Source organism: Heterocephalus glaber, unplaced genomic scaffold, assembly GCF_053883595.1.
Source record: "Heterocephalus glaber isolate CG9 unplaced genomic scaffold, H.glaber_assembly_v1.0 deba00001497, whole genome shotgun sequence".
In the NCBI taxonomy this organism is placed as follows: domain Eukaryota; kingdom Metazoa; phylum Chordata; class Mammalia; order Rodentia; family Bathyergidae; genus Heterocephalus; species Heterocephalus glaber.
This window is the reverse complement of record NW_028258320.1, coordinates 67,137,046-67,158,884: the sequence shown is the minus strand read 5'-3', so window position 1 is coordinate 67,158,884 and position 21,839 is coordinate 67,137,046. Positions and strand designations below refer to the sequence as shown.

Here is a 21,839-nt window from a genome sequence, read left to right as displayed (position 1 = left end):
AGGAGGAAGGAGGTGAGCATGGGCCTAAGGACATCAAGGCAAGAAAGGCCTGCCCGCCCCTGAAGCCTCTGTGCTCCGCTGCCTTCCACAAGGAAACAGCAGGCATGTGGGGAAGTGGGCTTTGGAGAGAGCTCTGTCTACCATGGAAAATGGCCTTTCACCTACCTAATGCCACTCCTAGGAGCTTCTGATAATTGACAGTTGCATGGGTGAGAAGAAGCAAGGAGATGGGCATGTTACCATGGTGTTATCTATCGGGACAAACCATGGACACGTCCATTCCAGACAGCAGTTAGGTGAATTCCTGTGCATTCCCACACTGGACCCCTTTGAACCACTGAAAGTGAAACCATTTGCAATCAACATACATTACTTTTGTGGGAAGGCAAAAGCCAAAAAATGTTATTTTAATTATCGAGATGATTTGCAACAAAAATATATTGCTACCAAAATTCAACTCCATGGTCAGCAACTGTACCGGGCACATCACGGCTTGGTGGCTTCCAGCAAGGTTTCACATCTTCACTGGGGTAGGGGTCACTGCAGTTATTGTTCCATGCTAGACACATGTGTGTCCTCATCTGTATGCATGATCTATCTCACAACGGAAGTATGAGAACAAAGTGACAGGAAATTGTACTAGAGATGTCTTCAAAAAATACCGAAGTGCAGAAAATTACAACTGAAAGTAACAATCTTCACCTTTTTGTGCTCCTCCTGCACACACCATTTCCATTCCCTAGCACTGATTGCTGTCAACATCATGGTGGATGACAACACCATTCAGAGCTGGCCCAAGGGTATTTTGCACTGAGCCTTGTAGGTATAGATTTGTGAATAAATTAGCTTTCCTAAATTGGATCATCCCAGACGTGCTCTTTTGTGAACTTTGGTTTCACGGAGTATGCCTCCAAAATGTTCCATGGTAAACCCTGAACTACTTAATTTTCTCAATCAGTCCCTGGGTGTCCACAGTGCAGGTGACAATCACTTACCCTTGTGGGACCATCTGCTGACATTTGGGAGGCTCCTGGGGTTGTCCTAGTGAAATTCTGAAGTCATACAAGTGACGTGACATACAAGTATCTTAGCTGATTTCAAAGACTTCTCACCTTATCTATTTGCTTCTATTGGAGGGGTTTCCTGAATGCCAGCATTGTAGGCGACATTGCTTCTGTCTGGGATGATTCAGATGAATTGAGGTTGTGAGACTTGGAACTTCAAGGTGAGACTGAGGAAGTTGTCCTGTCAGGGGCATCTTGGGCCACCTGTGCAGAAAAGGGCAGACCAGAACCTTCCCCAAGGGGTCCCAGGAAAGGGTCTGTGTGCTTGTGTGTGTGCGTGTGTCTGCAACACCCAAGTGACAGTTTTCAGGGAGACAGCATCTTCCACAAGACAACAGTCAATGTAAATCCAATTGGACATAATGACTGGATTTCTCTCCCCCTTGGAGACGGTGACAGAGATTTCTCAGATGCCTTTTAGTTACAGACACGTATCTGAACAACATAATTGGGTTGGGTCTCTGCAGCCTGCCCTATTGGACTATTGATTATCCACTAACATCTCCTGCCCTGCGGATGTCTGGATGTGCATCTGGCATAGCAAGTGGGCGAAGACAGCTTGAGTGGGAGTCTCCCAGGAGCTGCATCTGAGGCTGAGGTCCCTCCCAGGGTCCTATGCTGCTCAGGACCACCTGTGAGCACCGGGCCGTGGCTCCCACAGTGTGGGACATCAGCTTCCCTGAGCCATGAAGGTCCAGGTAGAGAGCTCCAGCCCCCACTGGCCTGGCCTCACACCTGTGTGACCTTGGGCACAGCACTGTCCCTCACTGGGTCTGCCTCCTTGTGTTCCACACAGATGTCAGCCTTCATGCCCGTGGGGGCCTCCTGACACTGATATCCCATCTCAGCACAAGCTAACAGTACGTAATGTGAGCTACAGACGTAAGCTACATAGGTAATACAGAATTTTCTAACTTCCACACTGAAAAAGCAAAAAGAAACCAGTGAAACTACTTTAATAATGTATTTTATTTAGCCCAACATGCTTAAAATATTATTACTTCAGCATCTAAACAATACAACAATAACTAGTAGTCTGCAGCTTTTCATACTGTCTTTGAATCCAGCCTGAGCAGCACCCCCGGCACATCTCAGTTCAGTCTGCTTGTGTTCCAAGGGCTTCATGGCCACAGGGGCCTGGTGGTTGTGGGATCAGACAGCAAGGAGGTCCCTGTCCCGAGCACAGACACTGGTCTGGCCCCAGGGCTTCAAAGGCCAGTGCCTTGGCAGCCCTGGGCACTTGTGAGTCTAGGCTGTGGGTGGCATTGCACGTTGCTCTCAGGGGCCAGGAGAGGGAGGGGAGAGCGAAGGGGAAAGGAAGAGAATGAGCCCAGAGGAACCTGCTGCGAACTGCAAGCTGGCGAGTGCTTTAGTGGGAGCTTTAGCAGGGCCTTTGTGTTCCCCAAGGTGGGAGCCCAGGCCAGACTCTGGGTATCTGAAGTTTGACTTTTGCTCCCAAAAGAAGACTTGAGTGTGACTTGGGGGCTGGGACTAGGATATGGAAATTTAGAGGAAGGAGGAAATCAACACAAATGATGACTGTTTCTGGGGCATTGAGGGGGATCAGTCCAATAGAGCAGAGGGTAGAGTTTAGGGGTGGCATGGGTTGCATTCCAAACAACCTCAAAAACCAGCAAAAGAGTTTAGACATGAGGTGTTACCTTATGCTTTTGAGTTGGGTGGGAGTTTGTTGAAAGAAAGTCATGCTTTCTGCACACGAACTACGTCCTTGGTGGACTGGAGGCAGTTCCTGTGCTGGCAGGCCAGTTAGAAGGCTGCTGGAGCTGGTCCCTGGGACACAGAGGGAAGGACAGCCACCCGAGAGAACCAGAGGAAGCCTGTGCCTGCCATGGCATGGACCCTCAGCTTGATGGTGACACTGTGACCATGCAATGACATCAGGCATTTTGCTTCCGGCTGGGGTCCCCTGGCCACTGGCAGGAAGGGGAGTCTGGAAAGGCGAGCAGCCCCCACAGAGGCTCAGAGTCAGCTAGGAGCAGAGGTGGGGCATGGGGTGCTGCAGGGAACTGTGGGGAGGAGGGGATGAATGATTCCATCACTGGGGGGAACAGCCTGTGAGGAAACAGCCTCCAGCTGCATCCTAAATTGAGCAGGCATTTGGTCAGACAAGGGGGTGGTGGGTGGAAGGATTCAAAACCAAGCCAGGTGGGAAGAGGTATGGGCTTGGATAGTCCCCCTTGGATGGGTGGTGGGCAAAGTCCCTGGCACAGAAGCCAGATGGGAGAGATGGTCACTGCTATTTGGGTCAATTCAGAGTGCCCAGCCCTTTGGGAGTGGGAGGACCTGGAAGCTAGGCAGTAATCAGCTACAGTATTAACTTTTCAGTGATGTCGGGAAGAGCCAGGACGGAAGGTTTAGGAGCCTATCAACATGGCACAGGGTCATCTGCCTAGATGTCAGGGAGAGCTTTCCTGAGAAGAATGCTTTCCCACCTGTTTACTGTTGATCTCCTGTGTCCTGACCGAAGACAGAAAGGATAAGGCGGGAACCAGAGGGGGAAGCAGAAAGGATGTTGTAAGCAGTAGGAATGGCCTTAGCAAAGGCCCTGGGGTTGGAAGGAGCACAGGGTATGTAAACAGATGCAAAACTAGGAACGAGATTTCGATAATCAGATAGGGCAGGAGAGCCTCCCAGGCAGAAGGCTTGGCTGAGTGGTACAAGAGGCCAGGCGGAAGCTCTCAGGCCAGGGCTCCCCAGGCTGGGATGCCAGGGCCCTGAGGGTAAACAGAGACAGCGGAAGTCCAGCAAGAGCCTAGACAATCATGAGGGGATTTGATCTTAAGTGAGAGGACAATGACAGACATGACAAGTGAAGATGGAGAGTGTGGTCAGGGCCGGGCCCGGCATGTCCCACTGGGGCCACACTGCAGGCCTTAGACACTGTCCCGAGCCCGAGGCCTCTGAAGGGTTAGGCAGAGTGGCATTGCCACCACGGCGTCGGGGAGCTCTCTTGGCTGTGAGGAGAGCAGGATGCACTGTGGGAGGCCAGGGTGGCCCCGGGACAGTCGCCGGGAGGGCATCACGCCAGTCCAGGTGGGAGCGGAGGACAGAGGTGTAAGGTTAGATGATCCCCAGATGGGTTAGTGATTCCATTAAAGTGGCCAAACCTGGGGACCCACATTCACAGACAATGCTGTATGAAGCCAGTTAATTCAGTGATTGAATTATTAAGTTAGGGCAGCTATGACTTAATTTCATTGGCCATCGGCAAGGCATCCTTCACACAAATTGACATTTGCTTTGCCATTCCCTCTCTCTTAAAATGAGAACAATTGATTGGGTTAAGTTTTATACAGAAAATTTTTTTTTGCAGTGCCTATGCAGCCCTCAGAAAAGCATGGGAATGAAATGCATTTTTTAAAAAAAAATTGTAGTCTCATTATTTGTATGTATGTTAAACAACAGTTAGAGTTGGTGTCAAGGGAAAAAACCCTCTAATTATAGGAGACAGATGCTGGTGGAGACCTTCTGGGTACACTTGAAAAGAGTGTGAAGCTACTATTGTTCAGAGCAAAGAAACATCAGTCATGAGGCTGATACTATTGTTCCATCTGCTGTGCCATGCTGATCCTTTTGTTCAGGTGTTCCACTAATTGTTGAGAAAGTGACTGCTCCAGTCCCCCACTTGATATGGGACTGTCTATTTCTCTCTCTATTCTATCCATTTTTGTTTCATATATTCAACGCCCTATTGTTGGTACATATACACTAAGACTCACAGGTCTTCCTATTGACTGACACTTTATTATTATGAAGCTTCTTCTTTATATTTTGTTGAATGTTTTGTTTTGAAATGTACTTTATCTGAAATTGATATAGTAACCTCAGCCTTGTTATAGTTTGCGTGTATTGTATGTTTTCCATTCAATTTCTGTGTCTTTCTATTTAGAGAATGCCTCCTATAGACATCATAGATTGAGACTCTTTTTAATCCATTCTATTTTAATTGCATTACCCTTTAGTACAATTAATATATAACTCTTAATATAATTTTTTATATACCTGGTCTTTGGATATCATTTTATTTTGGTGTTCTGTTTGAATCCTCTATTTTTTGTTCATTTATTCCTTCTGTCCTACCCTTTAAAATTATTTAAATGTCTTTAGGTATTCCATTTAATTTTAATTTTCTGTTGTTGGTTTAGTATTTTTTGTATTATTTTTACAGTGGCTGCCCTATGGATTACATAACTTTTCATAGTTAATTTATAGTTAACAAAATCTGGGTATGTTTTAGTCCCAAACCACTCCATTCTTTAAGTTACAGTTGTTCTAAAGTGATATAGCTACACATGCCATAAACCATCAAGACAATGTGATAATTTCAATTTTAAATAGTTACAAATGTGTAAAAAATTAAGACAGAGAAGGCAAAACAAAACAATCTGCCCAAGAGTCTCTTGTCTTCTGCCAGGTGTTTGCCTTTCTCTGCACTCCTGTTGGTTTTCTGAGGGGCTGGTTCCTACCTGCTATCTTTCCCTTGAGTCTGGCTCGAAGAAGAGCAAAGCCCTGCCTGCCCCGGGACAGGTGTTCCCCGTGTGGCCCCGTGTTTAGTACAGGATAGAAAGCTTTGCTACATACTCATCGGCAACAGCCCCTTTGAATGGACACATCATGGCGGGGTGACCTTGGTTACAGAGAGAGCTGAAGTCTGCCCCAGTTCTGAGCAGGTGATGATCAATGGTCCTTGTCAGATCCGTTTCTTGGTTAACCTCCATTTACCTCCACGCTCTGGCCTCACCCCAGGTCCCCATTCCCGGGCTCCTTCCCCACAAGGATATGCCACCATGTGTGTGGCCGTGCCCTGGGACAGGAGGGGGGCATCCAGAATGTGTAGCTGTGTCCTGTGTGCTTTCATGAGCCCATCTGGAATGTCCATATTGATCTTACTTTTCTCCTCCTCTTCTTCCTCCTCAAGACTTCTTAAAACCCGCCTGCGGAGATGTGTCTGCTGTGTGCGTCACCTCCGATGGCTGTGTGGCGTTTCTCAGCGAGAATCCTCCACGTCGCTCCCAGCAGTCGCCCACCACCTCCAGGGGATACATTCCTAGAGCCCCGTGATCTCTGAAACGACAGCCCATACTGAACCCTGCACATACTGGTTTTTTCTTTTACATACCCTATGATAAAGTTGAATTTATAAATTAAGCACAGGAAGGGATTAACAACATGATAAAGTAGAACCATTATTACAAATGATTATGAATAATCTCAAAACATCTTACTGTGTTGCATGTGCCCTTGCTCTTGCGATGATAGTTAATGAAGCGCTTCACAGCTTTTTCTGGCATATCCCAGTTGCCAGAACCGCTGCTCCTGCACTCTGGGTCAGTTATTAAGTAAAAAAAGGGTTGCTTAGACTGAGCCCTGCGAGGCCACATCAGCAGATGCGCTGGCTGAGATGGAAACTGGCCAATGGGCTGGCATCGAGTGTGCAGGACCAAGGGGGTGATTCACTTCCTGGGCTACAGAGAGTGGCTGACGCAAGATTTTATCAGGTTACTCAGAAAGGTCTGCAGTTGAAAACTTATGAATTACTTCTGCAATTTTCCACTTAATATTTTTAGGCCATGGTTGGCCATTAGTAACTGAAGCCTCAGAAAGCAAATAACTCACCTAAAGGGGAGCGAGTGCATTTATCTCCTAGTGATGGAAACCGAGGTGGCCTCAACTCCCCATTCCCATGGACCACACAGCAGCCACTGCCCTTGTCCCCTGGGGCCCTGGCAGGAATTGTCCAGGACACAGGCGGGAGAGAGACTGCAGGCTAGGGGCTGTGTCTTGCCTCAGGGCCCTGGTTGGGCCCTGGCCCACTTCTCTCCTGCCTGAGCCTGTACCACAGCTCAGGGAGCCAAGGGACCCGCCCTGAAGCCATCCAGCAATGCCGTCATTCGCCTCTTGTCTGTGCTCCAGGAGGATCAGCAGAGCCCCTGAGGACATCTCAGTCTGTTTGCACACACCGGGGACAAAGTAAACAGGACCCCTGTAGCACAGGCTTCATTTTTCAGAAAGTGCAGCTGAGGCCACCAGTTCTGGGGGATCAGGGAGCTGAGGGGCAGGCCACAGAGCCAGTGGGGACCCTGCACAAATGGGGAGGGTCTCCCTCCACCCTCTGGTGCCATGCAGTCTGTCCCTGGTGAGCTGGACTGCCCTACTGTGTGTCCTGGATCTCCCAGGACAGCTCTTGGTGCACAGGACGCCGTTCTGGGGGATTAGTAGTAGTAGTTCTAGCAGTGGTACATACTGGGGATCGAGCCCAGAGCCTCGCGTTGTGTGAGGCCTATGCTCTACCACGGACCAGCACCCCTCCCCCGGGAGCTATTGGGCCGGTGTCCCTGAGTAGAGAAAAGCTCAGGAGAGGAACTGGGGGACCAGAGGTGGGCGCTGCCTCAATCCCACCATATACTTCCCGGTCATTCTCCAGAAGGGCTGCCAAGCCCCACCCCAGCCCAAGGAAAGGGCCTTCTTTCCTCACCACCGACAATTGCCTTCACCCCACTTCCTGCTGTTGCTGGTCAGTGAGTTCAGTGCTGTGTCTCCTTGTCACTGTCATTTCTCTTTACTCTCGAGCTTATGGCCATTTGTGGTCCCTTCTGCCCCTGCCTGATCCCATCCCACATCGCTCTCTGCTGGCTTTGCCACCTGCATTCCTCAGGACCACAGTGTCTCCTCAGAACGCCTTGTTCTTTCTGCTCTCATCCATTGTTTCTGCTTCACTGCTCAATGCTTGGGGATGGATTCGTTTTTCCCTGTTCCCTAAGTTCTCTGGTCTCCAACACCCGGAACGCCTGCCCCTTCCAATACTCAACACTTCAGAAAGAGCAATCTTTCTGGGTGAGGGGGCCGCCTCTGTGTCAGGCTCTGTGTCAGGCTCGCCTCACTTGCCCTCTGTTATTACCCTCAAGTGACAAATGAGAAACTGAGGCACACAAAGGTTTAGTAGCAGACCCAAGGCCATATAACTTGTCAGAGTGATGAGCTGGGATGGGGTCTGTGGCTTTAACTCAAATATTCTCTATCACAAAGAACTGCTAAGTCCAGGCAGCTGTGTACCTGCTTGTCCCTAAATATTGAAATATAACAAAAAAGCCATCCCTGGGGGTCCCTTTGTACCTTCTCAGTCCCCAGTGCCTGACGAGGGAACAAGTGGGTAGAGGTGGGGGCTGGATGGTGATTGTCCACCCCTCTGGGTTCCCACGGAGACCAGAGAGTGCGGGTGGTGTCCTCCAAGCCTGCTCCTCCAGGAATGGCCTCTCAGGGTCGCAGAGGCAGGAATGAGACCCTCCCTTTGCTGCACAGGTGCCGCGCTCCCTGCTCCTCACAGCTCTGCCTGGGAAGTGGGCCCACCTGCCATGCGCAGCCTCCATGCATGCATTCAAAGGCTGTGCTCAGCATCAGGAGGAGGCAGGAGGCAGGAGGCAGGAGCGAGAAGAGTCCCAGTCCTGACAGCAGAGAGATTTATGGGGGAAGAGGGTTTATGTGGGAGAAACCTGTCTGACACCCGGCCCCATCCAGGAACACTTGGCTTCCCCCAAGGAGTGATGTGAGGTTAGCTGTGGAAAATGAGACAAGCAGGAAGAGGGGGGGCTTCCCAGTAAGAGAGGGGAAAGCTGTACCCAGGCCCGAGACCGAGCGGACCCGTGTGGCTGAGGGAAGGCAGGGCCGCAGCCGTGCAAGAGGAGGCTGTGAGGATCAGAGGCCAGGCCAGGGCGCTGAGTGGACGTGGAGATTTCTCAAGCCATTGGAAAGCCTCAGTGTCCGCATCCTCTAGTTAAGAACTGATGTGGCAGAGACCAATTCCACCCTTTTGTCTCCCCTCCTACCCGCTCCTGTCTCCCCCTGCTCCACAGAAAGGCTCACCTCGCACCCCATCCGACTCAGGTCATCTCACTGTCACAGTGTCCGAGGGCACAAAAGCACTCTGGGTACTAAACAAAGGGACAAGTCTGGCTTCCCCTTATCAAGGCCCCCAAATCCTCTGCCCACTCGCTGCACTGTGTGTTTCAAATACAATTTTCTTTGTATTTCTTTTTTTTAACCTTTGCTGCCTTGTGCGTGGGCTGTTGTTTCCCTTTTCTTTTCTTTTTTTTTTTTTGTTAAATTCCTTTATTGGTACATTATAGGTATACAACACAATTACATTTCTCATTGGGAATTGTACCTTTACATAATGCACCTTGGTTCTTATTTTTTCCCCATTCCTAGCCCTCCCTTCACCCCCTCCACCCTTCCCTATTTATAAAGACTTTATTTCCATTTTTTCCATTTCTCAGCATTTTTCCTTTCCCTTCTTTCCTTTCCCCTGCCCCTCCCACTACCCCTACCCCTTTGGACCTTTTCTTCCTATTTTGCATTATCAATTATTCATTCTAATCATTGGTACATTTTAGGTATACAATATAAGGACATTCATCATTGGAAATTTGCACCTTTACATAGTCTCTCTTGGTTCTTATTTTTCACCCTTGCCCACCCCTCCCTTCAACCCCTCCAGTCCCCCCTATTTATAAAGATTTTGTTCCTATTTTTCCATTTTCTCATATTAATCCCATTCCCTTCTATCCTTTCCCCTAGCCCTCCCATTTCCTTCCCCTTTGCCCCTTTTCTTCCTATTTCACATTACCTGTTATACATTTAGTCCTTATTTACACTTTCAGTTTCTCACACCAGAGAAACTATTCGATATTTACATGTGTGTCCTATTTATTTCACTTAAGAGGATCACCTCAATGTGCATCCACTTAGCTATAAATGTCTCTAATTTCTCATTTTTTATGGCTAAGTAGTACTCCATTTTATTAAAAAAAACACATTTTCTTTATTCAGTCTCCAGTTGATAGGCATTTGGGCTGTTTCCAAGTTTTAGCTATCACAAACTGTGCTGCTATGCACATGGGTGCACATCTATCACTGTGGTATGATTCTTTTAATTCTTTGGGGAAGCTCCCCAGCAGTGGAAGAGTGGGGTCAAATGGGACTTCCAGTCCTAGTTCTTTGAGGTATCTCCATACTGATCTCCACAGTGGTTGCACCAGTCTACACTCCCACCAGCAGTGGAGAAGGATTCCTCTTTCCCCACAGCCCCACCAGAATTTGTTATTGGTTGATTTCATGATAGCAGCCATTCTTTCTGGAGTGAGGTGGAATCTCAGCGTTGTTTTCATTTGCATCTCTTGAATGACCAGTGATGTTGAACATTTTTTCATGTATTCATTTGCTATTTCTACTTTGTCTGAGAAATGTCTGTTCATTTCGGATGCCCATTTTTGGATTGGGTCTTTAAATTTGGGAGGTCTGATCTTTTTAAGTTCTTCATAGATTCAAGATAGTAGACCTTTGTCTGAGAAAAAGCAGGTGAAGATTTTTTCCCACACTGTGGGTTGTCTCTTCACACTGCTGGTGGTTTCTCTTGCTGTGCAGAAGCCTTTTAATAAGAAGAGATCCCACTTGTTGATTGTTTGTGATAGTTCACAGGCAACTGAGGTTTTGTTCATAAAATCTTTTCCTACACCGATGTCTTCAAGAGATCTACCTAACCTCTGTCCCAAGTGGTTCAGAGTTTCTATTTTAATATTTAGATTTTTAATCCATTTAGATTTTAGTTTAGTGCATGGTGAGAGATATAGGTCTAGTTTTAATCTTTGGCAAGTTGAAGCCCAATTTTTCCAGCACCATTTATTAAAGAGGCTATCTTTCCTCCAGTGAGGGTGTTTGGCTCCTTTATCGAAGATGAGATAGCCGAGTGTGTCTGGCGTTGTTTCTGCATCTTCTAATCTGTTCCACTGGTTCTCAGGTCTGTTTCTTTGCCAGGACCATGCTGTTTTTATCACAGTACCTTTGTAGTAGAGTTGCAGGTTGGGGACTGTGATACCCCCTGCCATGTCTCTGTTACCTAGAATTGCTTTTGCTATTCTGGGTTTCTTCTTGTTCCAAATGAATGTTTGGATTGTTTTCTCAAGGTCCAGGAAGTATGCTGCTGGGATCTCAATTGGAATTGTATTAAATCTATATAGCAGTTTTGGAAGTATGGCCATTTTCACTATATTAATCCTTCCTATGCAGGAGCAGGGGATGTCTGTCCATTTTCTGATATCATCTTCAATCTCTCTTTGCAGAGTGCCATAGTTTTCAGAGAAGAGGTCTTTGATTTCTTTTGTTAGGATGATTCCTAGGTATTTCAGTTTTTTGGATGCTATTGTGAAAGGAATTATTTGCCCTATTTCTCTCTCAGTGAGTCTGTCATTCGTGTAGAGGAAAGCTACTGATTTTTGTGTGTTGACCTTGTAACCAGCTACTTGACTGAATTTGGTTATGAAGTCTAGAAGACTTTTGGTGGAGTTCTTGGGGTCTTCTATATACAGTATCATGTCATCTGCAAATAATGACAGTTTGACTTCTTCATTTCTTATCTTTATTCCTTTTATTTCTTTCTCTAATTGTCTAATTGCCGTGGCTAATGTTTCCAGAACTATATTGAACAAGAGTGGTGATAGTGGACATCCTTGTCTTGTTCCTGATTTTAGTGTGAAGGATTTCAGTTTTTGACCATTTAGTATAATATTGCCTGTTGGTTTTTCATAGATGGCTTCTATCAGTTTGAGGTAGAGACCATCTATTCCAATTTTTTGTAGGGTTTTTATCATAAATGCATGTTGGATTTTGTCAAATGCTTTTTCTGCGTCTATGGAGATAATCATATGGTTTTTGTCCTTGGCTCTATTGATATAGTGTATTACATTGATTGATTTACTATGTTGAACCATCCCTGCATCCCTGGGATGAATCCCACTTGATCAGGGTGTATGATCTTCTTGATGATCTTCTGCATTCTATTTGCTAGTATCTTATTAAGGATTTTTGCATCTATGTTCATTAATGAGATTGGCCTATAGTTCTCTTTTTCAGTTGGGTCTTTCTCTGCTTTGGGGATCAAGGTGATGCTTGCTTCCAGGAATGAATTTGGGAGTATTGCTTCCCTTTCAATTTCATTGAAGAGTTTAAACAGTAGTGGCAGTAGTTCCTCTCTAAATGTCTTGTAGAATTCAGCAGTGAAGCCATCAGGGCCCAGGCTTTTCTTAGTTAATAAGTTTTTAATTACATTTTCAATTTCATTAGTTGATATTGGGTTGTTTAGAATTTTTAGGTCTTCTTCGTTCAACTTTGGTAATTCATATGTATCTAGGAATCTGCCTATTTCTTCTGTGTTTTCCATCTTATTGGCATATAGTTTCTGGAAGTAGGTATTGATGATACTCTGGATTTCTGCTGGGTCTGTTGGCATTTCACCCTTTTCATTCCTAATTGCATGGATTTGGGCCTTTTCTTTCCTTTTTCTGATAAGGTTGGCTAAGGGTTTGTCAATTTTGTTGATTCTTTTGAAGAACCAACTCTTGGCTTCATTGATTTTTTGTATCATTCTCTTAGTCTCCATTGCATTGATTTCTGCTCTGATCTTTATAATTTCCTCCCTTGTATGAGCTTTGGGGTTGTTGCGCTCTTCTTTTTCTAGAAGATTGAGGTTCCGCATCAATTTGTTTAATTGGGCTTGCTCTGTTTTCCTAATATGCATATTCACTGCTATGAATTTCCCTCCTAAGACTGCTTTCATTGCGTCCCACAGATTCCGATATGTTGTATTGTCATTGTCATTTAATTGAAGGAACTGTCTGATTTCTTCTTTAATTTCCTCTGTGACCCATGGTTATTCAGAAGTGTGTTGTTCAATTTCCATGTATTTATGAAATTTTTCCAGTTTCTTTTGCTATGGATCTCCAATTTCATCGCACTATGGTCTGATAATATACAGGGGATAACTTCAATTCCTTTGCACGTACTTAAACATGTTCTATGTGTGAGTATGTGGTCTATTTTGAAGAATGACCCATGTGCATCTGAGAAGAATGTGTATTCTGATTTTGTGGGGTGGAAGACTCTGTAAACATCTGTTAAGTTCATCTGTTCAAGAGTTCGATTGAGTTCTAATATTTCATTACTTATTTTTAGTCTAGTTATCTATCTATTTGTGACAGTAGGGTGTTGAGGTCCCCCACTACAATTGTATTAGTGCATATATGACTTTTCATGTCTGTTAGTATTTGTTTTATATAGTTGTGTGCACTAGTGTTTGGTGCATAGATATTTATGATTGTCATCTCTTCCTGTTGGATCGTTCCCTTTACAAGGATGTAGTGTCCTTCTTTGCCTCTCTTAATCAGTGTTGGTTTGAAATCTACTTGATCTGCCAAGAGGATAGCTACTCCTGCTTTTTTTTGGGTTCCTGTTGCATTGAGTATTGTTTTCCACCCTTTAACTTTCAGTCTATGAGTTTCACTTTGAATTAAGTGTGTTTCTTGTATGTAGCATATTGTTGGATTTTGCTTCTTGACCCATTCTGCCAGTCTGTTTCTTTTGACTGGTGAATTGAGACCATTAACGTTGATGGTTATAACTGATAAGTACTGACTTGTCATTGACATGACTCTTTCTTTTTGTTGGGTTCTCCCCTTCTACATTTAATTTCTTGTCATGCCAGATGGGTTCATTCTGCTTTGCTTCCTGGGGTTGTGATCCTCAATGTCTGTTCCTAGGATACTGTGTAAAATTCTTTGGAGTGCTGGTTTGGTATTCACGAAGTTCCTAAGGTGCTCTTTGTCATGAGTATCTTATTTCTCCATCAATTTTGAAAGATAGTTTTGCAGGGTACATCAATCTGGGTTGGAGGCTGTTTTCCTTTAGGGCTTGGAATATGTCACTCCAAGCTCTTCTTGCCTTAATGGTTTGTGTTGAGAAGTCTGCTGTGATTCTGATGGGCTTTCCTTTGTATGTGATTTGTTTCTTTTCTCTGACTGCTTGGAGAACTTTGTTCTTCTGTTGTGTTTCTGGAATCTTAACAATTATATGCCTATGTGTAGATTTTTTTTTTGATGAAGGCTATTTGGAGTCCTATATGCCTCACTTATCTGTATGTCAAGTTCTTTTCCCCTGCTTGGGAAGTTTTCTGCCATTATTTCTGTGAAGAGATTTTTTTATGTCATCTGCACTCTCTCTTGTTTCTTCATTGACTCCAATCAGTCTTATGTTATTCTTCTTTGCATCGCCTAGCAGCTGCTGGATTGATTTCTCCTGTTCCCTCATAATTTTGAAGCAATTTTTCTTTTCCTGGTCGTTAATTGCAATCTTATCTTCTATATCTGAAATTCTGTTCTCATATTGGCTCATTCTGCTGTGTAGACTTTCAATGGAGTTTTTCATCTCCTGGAAATCTATTTGCATCTGTTTTATGGATTCCATTTGTTTCCTGTGTTGGGATTCCATCATGTTCCTCAGCTCCTCTCTAGATTCATTAATCATGTCTTGCACTAGGAGCACAATCTCTCCTGTTATCTGAGAAATTATTTCTGATTTCACTTTTTCCAGATCCCCTTTTGTTGCCAGTTCAGTGGGTCCAGGTGGTTGAGTATCAGAGTGTTCCATCTCATTTCCCTTTGGGGTTGCTGTAGGTGATCTGGAAGTCTGGTTTTGAGACTTATTCATGTGTTTTCTCATTTTGACTGGGGGAGCAGGGGGTGCTATTGCGCCTGTGAGGATCACCTCCTCTGAAGTGGGAGAAGTGGGACAGGGGCCGGGAGTGGCGGTAGGGATGGTGGACCAGAAGTCCCTTCCTCTGGGCTGGGAGCAGTGGGAGGGATGGTGGCCGGGAAGCCCCTTCCTCTGGATGAGGAGTAGTGGGACGGCAGCTCAGAAGCCCCTACCTCTGGGCCGGGAGTGGCAGGACCCAGTACCGTGGTCTGGTGGTCCAGTATCCTCTGCGTCTTTGTAGTGTGGAACCAGGTGGCTCTACAGGGGAGCGGGGCGGGGGGCGGGGGTTGTGTCCAGTGGATTGCTGCCAAGGCGCGGGCTGATTCCGCGTGTTCTGCCCAACTCGTGACCTTGGTAGGTCGTCCGCAGGCCTGCCTCTTCTTTGTATGTTTAATAATTATCTAACTCCTAAGAAGGGCATGGTGGTACTTGCCTGTTATCCTATACTCTGGGAGGCTGAGGCAGGAAGACTACAAAGTTCAAGCTCAGTCTGGGCAGCCTAGTGACTTAGTGACACCTTGGTACAAAATGAAAAATAAAAAAGGGGGGCTGGGGGTGTAGCTCAGTGTCAAGACCCTGCGTTCTATCCCCAGTATTGGAAAAAAAAGTTATATGCAAAATGTCTTGGCCATTTGTATACCACAAAAATATTAAAATAACACAATCACAAGGACATTGAAAGAATCCCTATGGTCATAAGAAAAATTAAAAGTAATTCATATACTAGTTGCATTTCACATAATAGATGAGGTGAAAAATAAAGAAGTTAAATGATAGAAATATTACAGCAGGATAAAATTCCCTTGAAAGTAGAATGGAAATATACTTCGAAGTTGTAAAGGACACAATGTAAAATTTGATTGTTAGGGAGAAATGTGTATTTCTAATCCTAATATGGTAGTTTTGCATTTTTATCATATTATATTCCCTTAGATACATTTAAAAAAGAGATACAATAGCTTTATATGTAAAGGTTAACATACAATATACCCGAAATTACTTAAATTTATGATTAAAAAAGCCATTTTGGATACCAACTTAAAAATGTAAGGCAAACATTTAAAAAAAAATTCTAGCTGTGAACACCTGAATCACAGCACTCAGGAGGCTGAGGCAGGAGGATCACTGCAAGTTCTAGGGCAGTCTGGGCTCCATAGTAAGTTCAAGGCCAGCCTGGGATACACAGTGAGACCCTGTCTCAACAAACAACAGTTATTTTGAGGGGGTTGTAAAAAAAACTTTGAAGTCAGGTGTGGTGGTATATCCTATAATCCCAGCTACTCAGGAGGCTGAGGCAGGGGGATGGACTTTGAGGCCAGCCTGGGCAAGACCCTGTCTTAAAATGAAAAGTGGTAGGGCAGCCCTAGGTTGGACTCTTGGTACTAGCTAAGAGTCTGGAGCCCCTGTGGTAGGCTATGGTGCTCTGGGAGTGGTAGCAGAGACCAGGAGGCAGGAGCAGGGGACTGGCACCCTCCCCGGGCCATCTATCTCGGGCTGGCTGGGCTGGAATCTGATGATGCCGCTTCCTGCATTCCTCACTGTGATGTGGCTACTAGATAGGAGCTCCCGAGGGCCAGCCTGTGTGAGCCATTACTGTCTCCCCAGCATCATCCGTAATGCTGGCACACGACCAGTACTCACTTCCGGGGGTGGCTTTCCAAGAAAGAAGCCCGGTCCTCTGGTGCGGGAGAAGGGTCTCCGGGGCTCCGGGGCTCCGGCTGAGCGCGTTGGCGGGGATGGGAGCGGGCTGTGTGCTTCCCCCATGTTTATCAAGGGGACTTGGAAGCCAAAAGGACTCTTCCCCCTCTGTGGTAAGAAGGCGCTGGACCAGGCACACACTGGCAGTGTCTGTCATACCGACCTCTAGACAGGCACAGCACAGAGGGTGTAGAGGGTGCCTTTACCAAGCGGCCGGGGCTCACCTGTCTCCACCTGCCCAGCACGGAAGCCCCTGGGCTCCCACTTTCTGAGACCTGGGTCAAAGGGCCGGGCCGTCACCTTCCTTCACACCCACTGGGCCTGACCCTGGGCCGGTCCCCCCTTTCCCATTTGCGCACCGACAGCCTGGGGGTGCCCAGGGCTCAAGGCCACAGCCCGGGGAGCAGCCCGGGGACGGTGCGATGAAAGGGCGGCCCCAGCAGGAGAGGCCTGTTCCGGCTGCCCGCGTCCTCGCGCCCCTTCCCGCGGCGCTCAGCCCGCCGCCTTCCTTTAGATGTTCCTTTTCCGGGAACAGCTGAGGGACACTGAGGGTCCAAGAACCACGTAACTTGCTCAGAGCTGCTCCAGCCCCTCCTTGGGGGTACGACAAAGCTCTGGCCCCAGCTTCGTTACCCTCGGACCCCGTCCTGCGCCGCTTTCCCAGCCCAGACGCCCCGGCGCGGGCACCTGCGAGGGCCACGACAGTCCGCGCGGGATCTGGGCGGGGACAGGAGGCGGGGGCCTCGGGCCAGCGACGCCCCTGGGTGGGCGGAGGCCGGGGCTCCCCAGCCTCCCGCCCCCCGCCCGCGCTGCCCGTGACGTCAGAGCCGGACGGGGTAAACTGAGCGGCGGCGGCCGCGCTGGGGCGGAGGCTGCGAGCGGGGCGCGCGGACCGACGGAGCCCTCGGCGGTCCGGGCGAGGCGCGAGCGCAGGACCCGGCAGGCAGGACCCGCAGGAGACCCGAGGTGCGCGCGCCCGCTCCCTGCCCACGAGGGGCGCGGCGCGGGGGGACAGCGGGGCCAGGGCGGGCGGGCGGGGAGCGGACAGCTTGGCGGGGTCCCGGGCCGGGTCCCCGACGGCCGCGACTCCCGGACCCACTCGGGCGCTGTGGGTGGGGAGCTGCTCGGGGTCGGGGGTCCCGGCGCCCCTCGGCCCTCACTGCGCGCCGCCCCGCAGCCGCGCCCGAGCCCGAGCCATGGCCCTGGGCGAGCTGGCGCTGCTCCGCCGGCTGCACGAGAGCCGCCACTCGCGGAAGCTCATCCTGTTCATCGTGTTCCTCGCGCTGCTGCTGGACAACATGCTGCTCACCGTCGTGGGTACGTACGATCTGGGCGTGCTCTCCCCGGGACCCCTTTCCCTGGGCGCCCCGCTTACCCCAGGGCTTCGGGGAGCTCCGGCCCGGCCCGGGAAGCGGAGGCGCACTCTGCAGAAGCCGCGTCTCTCCGAACCGCCGCTCCCGAGCTGAGCTCGGAGGAGGCGCTGCGCTTGTGGCTTCGCTTTCCTGATGGTCAGGTCAAAAACGGTGACCTCGGATAAGACCCAGCACTTATGTTTCCTCCTGATAATTTTCTGCCTCTCTTTGCTCACTTCTACCAAGATGAAAAAGATTTCTATTAAAGAGGAACAATTCTCAGTTCAAAAAGTGCTTTAGAATAAACGTTATGCCACCCCAAAAGGTGGGTTAAGAAGTTGGTGTAACAGCTGCAGAACAAGTCGTATCCCTCGCTTGAAAAAGGAAGCGGCAGTGACTTGAGACAAACATCTCAGGACCCCGTGTGAGAGTGATTGGAGCCCGGCGCAGTCCTGTAATCCCAGCACTTCGGGAGGCTGAGGCAGGCGAATCACAAGTTCAACCCCCACCTGGCAATTTAGGGAGACGCTGTCTTAAAATTAAAAAATGAACCGAGGTTGAGGACCTGGCTGAGAGACAGAACACCCCGGGGGTTTGATCCCCAGTATGAGGTGGAGGAAGGAGGGAAGGAGGGAGGGACAAGTTGGGAGAGAACAACTGTAATATTGTTGCTATAATGGATTTTTGAAAAACTAAATAATTGAGATCCAGGCCTCTTAATTAGCCCCATTAATAGATGAGTATTTGGGATGTTTTTCCTTTTAAAAAAAAATCCCAATTTTCAACGAATAAAATACAATGTTTTGTTAAGATCTAAGTGGTGGGACACTTCCGTCTCCCTGTTTCAGGTTCTCAGGGTGCTTCTCAGAGCATCGGAGTCAGGTTTTCAGCTCAGGACCACAGGGCTAGGCTCATGCTGGCTCAGGAACAAGGGCCTCCAGTCCCTTTGTCTTGAATGCCCTGTGGTTTCTCGTGTGCCCAAGACTTCAGTTATATTCAACAGTTTTGCTTTTCCTTCACGGAAATCTGAGGAATTCTTAAACCTTACAGGTGGTATGGAAAAGTGCAGATTCCCACTCACATAATAGAAAGATGAAGTTAGCCTGCTTCAGAGTTTCCCATTTATCATTTCCTGCAGGTTTGATTTGCTTTTTTCTTTTCTAAGATCCATAATGAAATCGAGACTTCCATTTCCTTGTTTCATTTAGTTAGAAGTCTTTTGAACCTCCCTGAGAAGCAGCAGTTGACCCCAGGTCAGCACTGCCTTGACTGTAGACCGAGTTTTGTTCCTCTCATTCCTGTGTAGGAATGCTGTGTTAAGAAACCCCACAAGTGACAAAAAATCTCAGGAGTTTGTTCTGCCCAGTGTACTAAGCAGTGTGAAATTGTCCCAGCTTGCATCAGTGCGGGTGTCCCGCACCGAGGAGAGATGTGCCGCCTCTCTGGGCCTCCTTTGGCTTCTGATGTGACCTTAGTTTTGCTGACTCTTGTTTCAAGGAACGTTTCAGTGTCATCATCCCCTTCCTGTTCTGCCCAGTTCCCATCATCCCCAGTTACTTGTACAGCATTGAACACGAGAGAAATGCTACTGAGACCCAGACCACCCGGCCAGTGTTCACACCCTCCACCTCGGGACGCTTCCACAGTATCTTCTCCTACTATGACAACTCCACCATGGTCACGGGGAACACCACGGGAGGCCTTTCGGGGGGGCAGCTGCATAAGGCCATCACCACACAGCACATGGTGACCAACATGTCTGCCGGCCCTTCCGACTGTCCCAGTGAAGATAAAGACCTCCTGAATGAGAACGTGCAGGTTGGCCTGCTGTTTGCCTCCAAAGCCACCGTCCAGCTCATCACCAACCCTTTCATAGGACTGCTGACCAACAGGTAGGCTGTGTGATGTGGGGGAGAGGGTTTTATATTCCCCCAGCTCATTTCTACCTGCAGCTCCCCTTACTCATTTGTCAGGATCTGGAGAATCGGATGGGTGAGCTGGGGAAAACCTAGTCTTCTCAGCTCATGCCTCAGCTCACTATAATTTCCCATTTGTCCCATCTTTCCATCCTCCCCTGTTGCTCAGAAAGTAGGAAAATAGGAAAGATGACAGAATAAAGAGAATACACCTTTGCTTCTGTCTAAACACTGGGTTTCATGAGTGCTTTTGTCACGATCGTTCTGGGGCAGCAAGAACTTTGCAGTGGCCGCCATCAGATTCTATGCCCGATGTGCTTTTCTCTTGTTTCCTCCTCTGGTCGTGCACCTGCTTATGAAATGCTGTGGTGGTTTCTTTTAAGGCTATCATGGCAGAAGATTTAGTAGCTGCCCAGGTGGGAATGTCGGGGGCAGATGGGTGCTCCTGCTTCCCAGATGAGAGCCTGAGCTGATGCTGAGGTGCTGAGCCATGTTCTTTTCCTTCTGCTGGTTAGTCATCTGTGTCCATGTGCTCGAAGGGAAGAGAATCGAGACTATTCTAGAGAATCCAAGCTGCCCAAACTAGCTTTATGAGTATTAAATGGGTGTTCTAGATTATTTTGGACCTGCATTATTTGGAGTAATTGTTGACTACACTGACCATCCATCAAGTATTTGTTCTTCTACAGCTGAGATGGGCTGGTTCTGCCTGATACATGAAAGCTCAAAGCACAGGACACAGATTTCTGGGCAGTCCCCAAAGGTGTCAGCTGCAGGGAGTGGGAGCTGGTAGAATTGGGCTGCTAGGTGAAATGTGCAGCCCCACAAGTAGAAATACAAAAATGGTAGGGACGGTAGTGTCCAGTCTTGCCTTCTAGCCAGGCCAGAGTTGTAAGAAGGACAAAGACTGTGGGGGAGAGGCTGTGGTGGAGGAAAGGTACACCGAAGAGGGAGGGCAGGGCTGGGGAGGAGGCTTGGCCAGAAGAAAAGGGTTTTGTTATGGGCAGCGTTTGGGATCCATGTGACATTCCAAAGCCTTATGGAAGAGTAGGGGAGCCAAGCAGTGTGGTGCGGAGATGTAGATCAGGATCGGCTACATAATTTGTGGGACCCAGCGTGAGCCCCTTGTTCAGATGTTAGGGTGGATTTCAGCAAGGCAGGAGCAGAGCACTGAGCCAAGGCCAGAGCCTTTCTGAGAGCGGGGCCTTGTGCTTCTCTGGTGTTGAGGGTCTGTGAGCTGAGGAGGCATGGGGTAGTGGCAGGGCCTCCTAGAGGGGATGACAGATTCCCCCCTTCCCCAGTACCGGCTGTCTTGGATGCATACCTGGGGTTGCTGCTGCTGCCCTCACAGTGAGGTGCACAGGAGCAGAATTCCTGCTGCAGTCTGATTTTCTCGACCGAGTGCTGCCATTGAATATATGTTAGCCCTCCCATGCATGCCCAGCCTTCCAGTCTGTGCATAGCAATATTATATGGCTGCCACACAAAATACACTAAGCAAATTAACCCAGCGAAGGGCTGATTGTGAGACCACCAAGAAACGCCATTACGGAGGTGACGTGCTGCAGCTCCTCTATTCTCCCGGAAAAGACCAAACAAAAAGACCAGACCTTCAGAGTCGCGGGTTTGGTTTTTTTTTCCTTTTTTCAAAACTAAGGGCACTTCTTAAAATGCATCTGGTATAATTACAGAAAATGGTGCAGGGTTTTGTATTCTGACAGAGCAAACGGCTCGGATACTGTATGTGAAAATTGAGGACATTATCGTAATAATGCCTTGCCAATCACTTGGGTGGGAATGTTACTAGCTGTAGTGTGTAATACTTAGAAATTCTCCCAAATGATGGGAGGGTTCCAGTCTTCCAAATGCAAATAGCAAATGAACAGCTTTAAAAAAATTTCATTCTTGTTTTTAATGCTTTGCTTAGGCCACAGGGAAGAAACTTGTTTAAAACCAGTGAGACCTTTCCCCTATTAAATATTTTACATCTGTGTGGTTGCAGCCATCCAGAGCTTATGTTTGGGGCTCCGAAAAATTGTCTTCCAAGAGAATTCTGATTTTGTTTTATGACTTGTGAAATTTAGTCTATTCTTAGGATAAGTGAACCACTTTGGGTTATCTAGAGCAGAATTTTAACCCCTACCTGGTTTTGCCAGCTACCCAGCAAGCTTAAAAATGATCTTCAGTATCTGCCCTACCTGGGAATGGGG

General features: G+C 47.8%; 1 protein-coding gene across 2 annotated transcripts in view; it reads left to right on the top strand.

Annotated features, from left to right (window-relative positions):
• The first annotated feature begins 17,222 nt into the window (after nt 1–17,222).
• Slc18a2 (solute carrier family 18 member A2) overlaps nt 17,223–21,839 on the top strand; it is a 31,512-nt gene continuing 26,895 nt past the window's right edge. Inside the window, exons 1-3 of one of the 2 annotated variants that reach the window (XM_004838848.3) lie at nt 17,223–17,327; nt 17,539–17,678; nt 19,251–19,605. In XM_004838848.3, coding sequence (XP_004838905.1) covers nt 17,558–17,678; nt 19,251–19,605 — 476 coding nt within the window. In that variant the 5' untranslated portion in view covers nt 17,223–17,327; nt 17,539–17,557. The remainder of the gene's footprint in view (nt 17,328–17,538; nt 17,679–19,250; nt 19,606–21,839) is intronic. The other variant, XM_021253349.2, reaches the window with a different exon arrangement.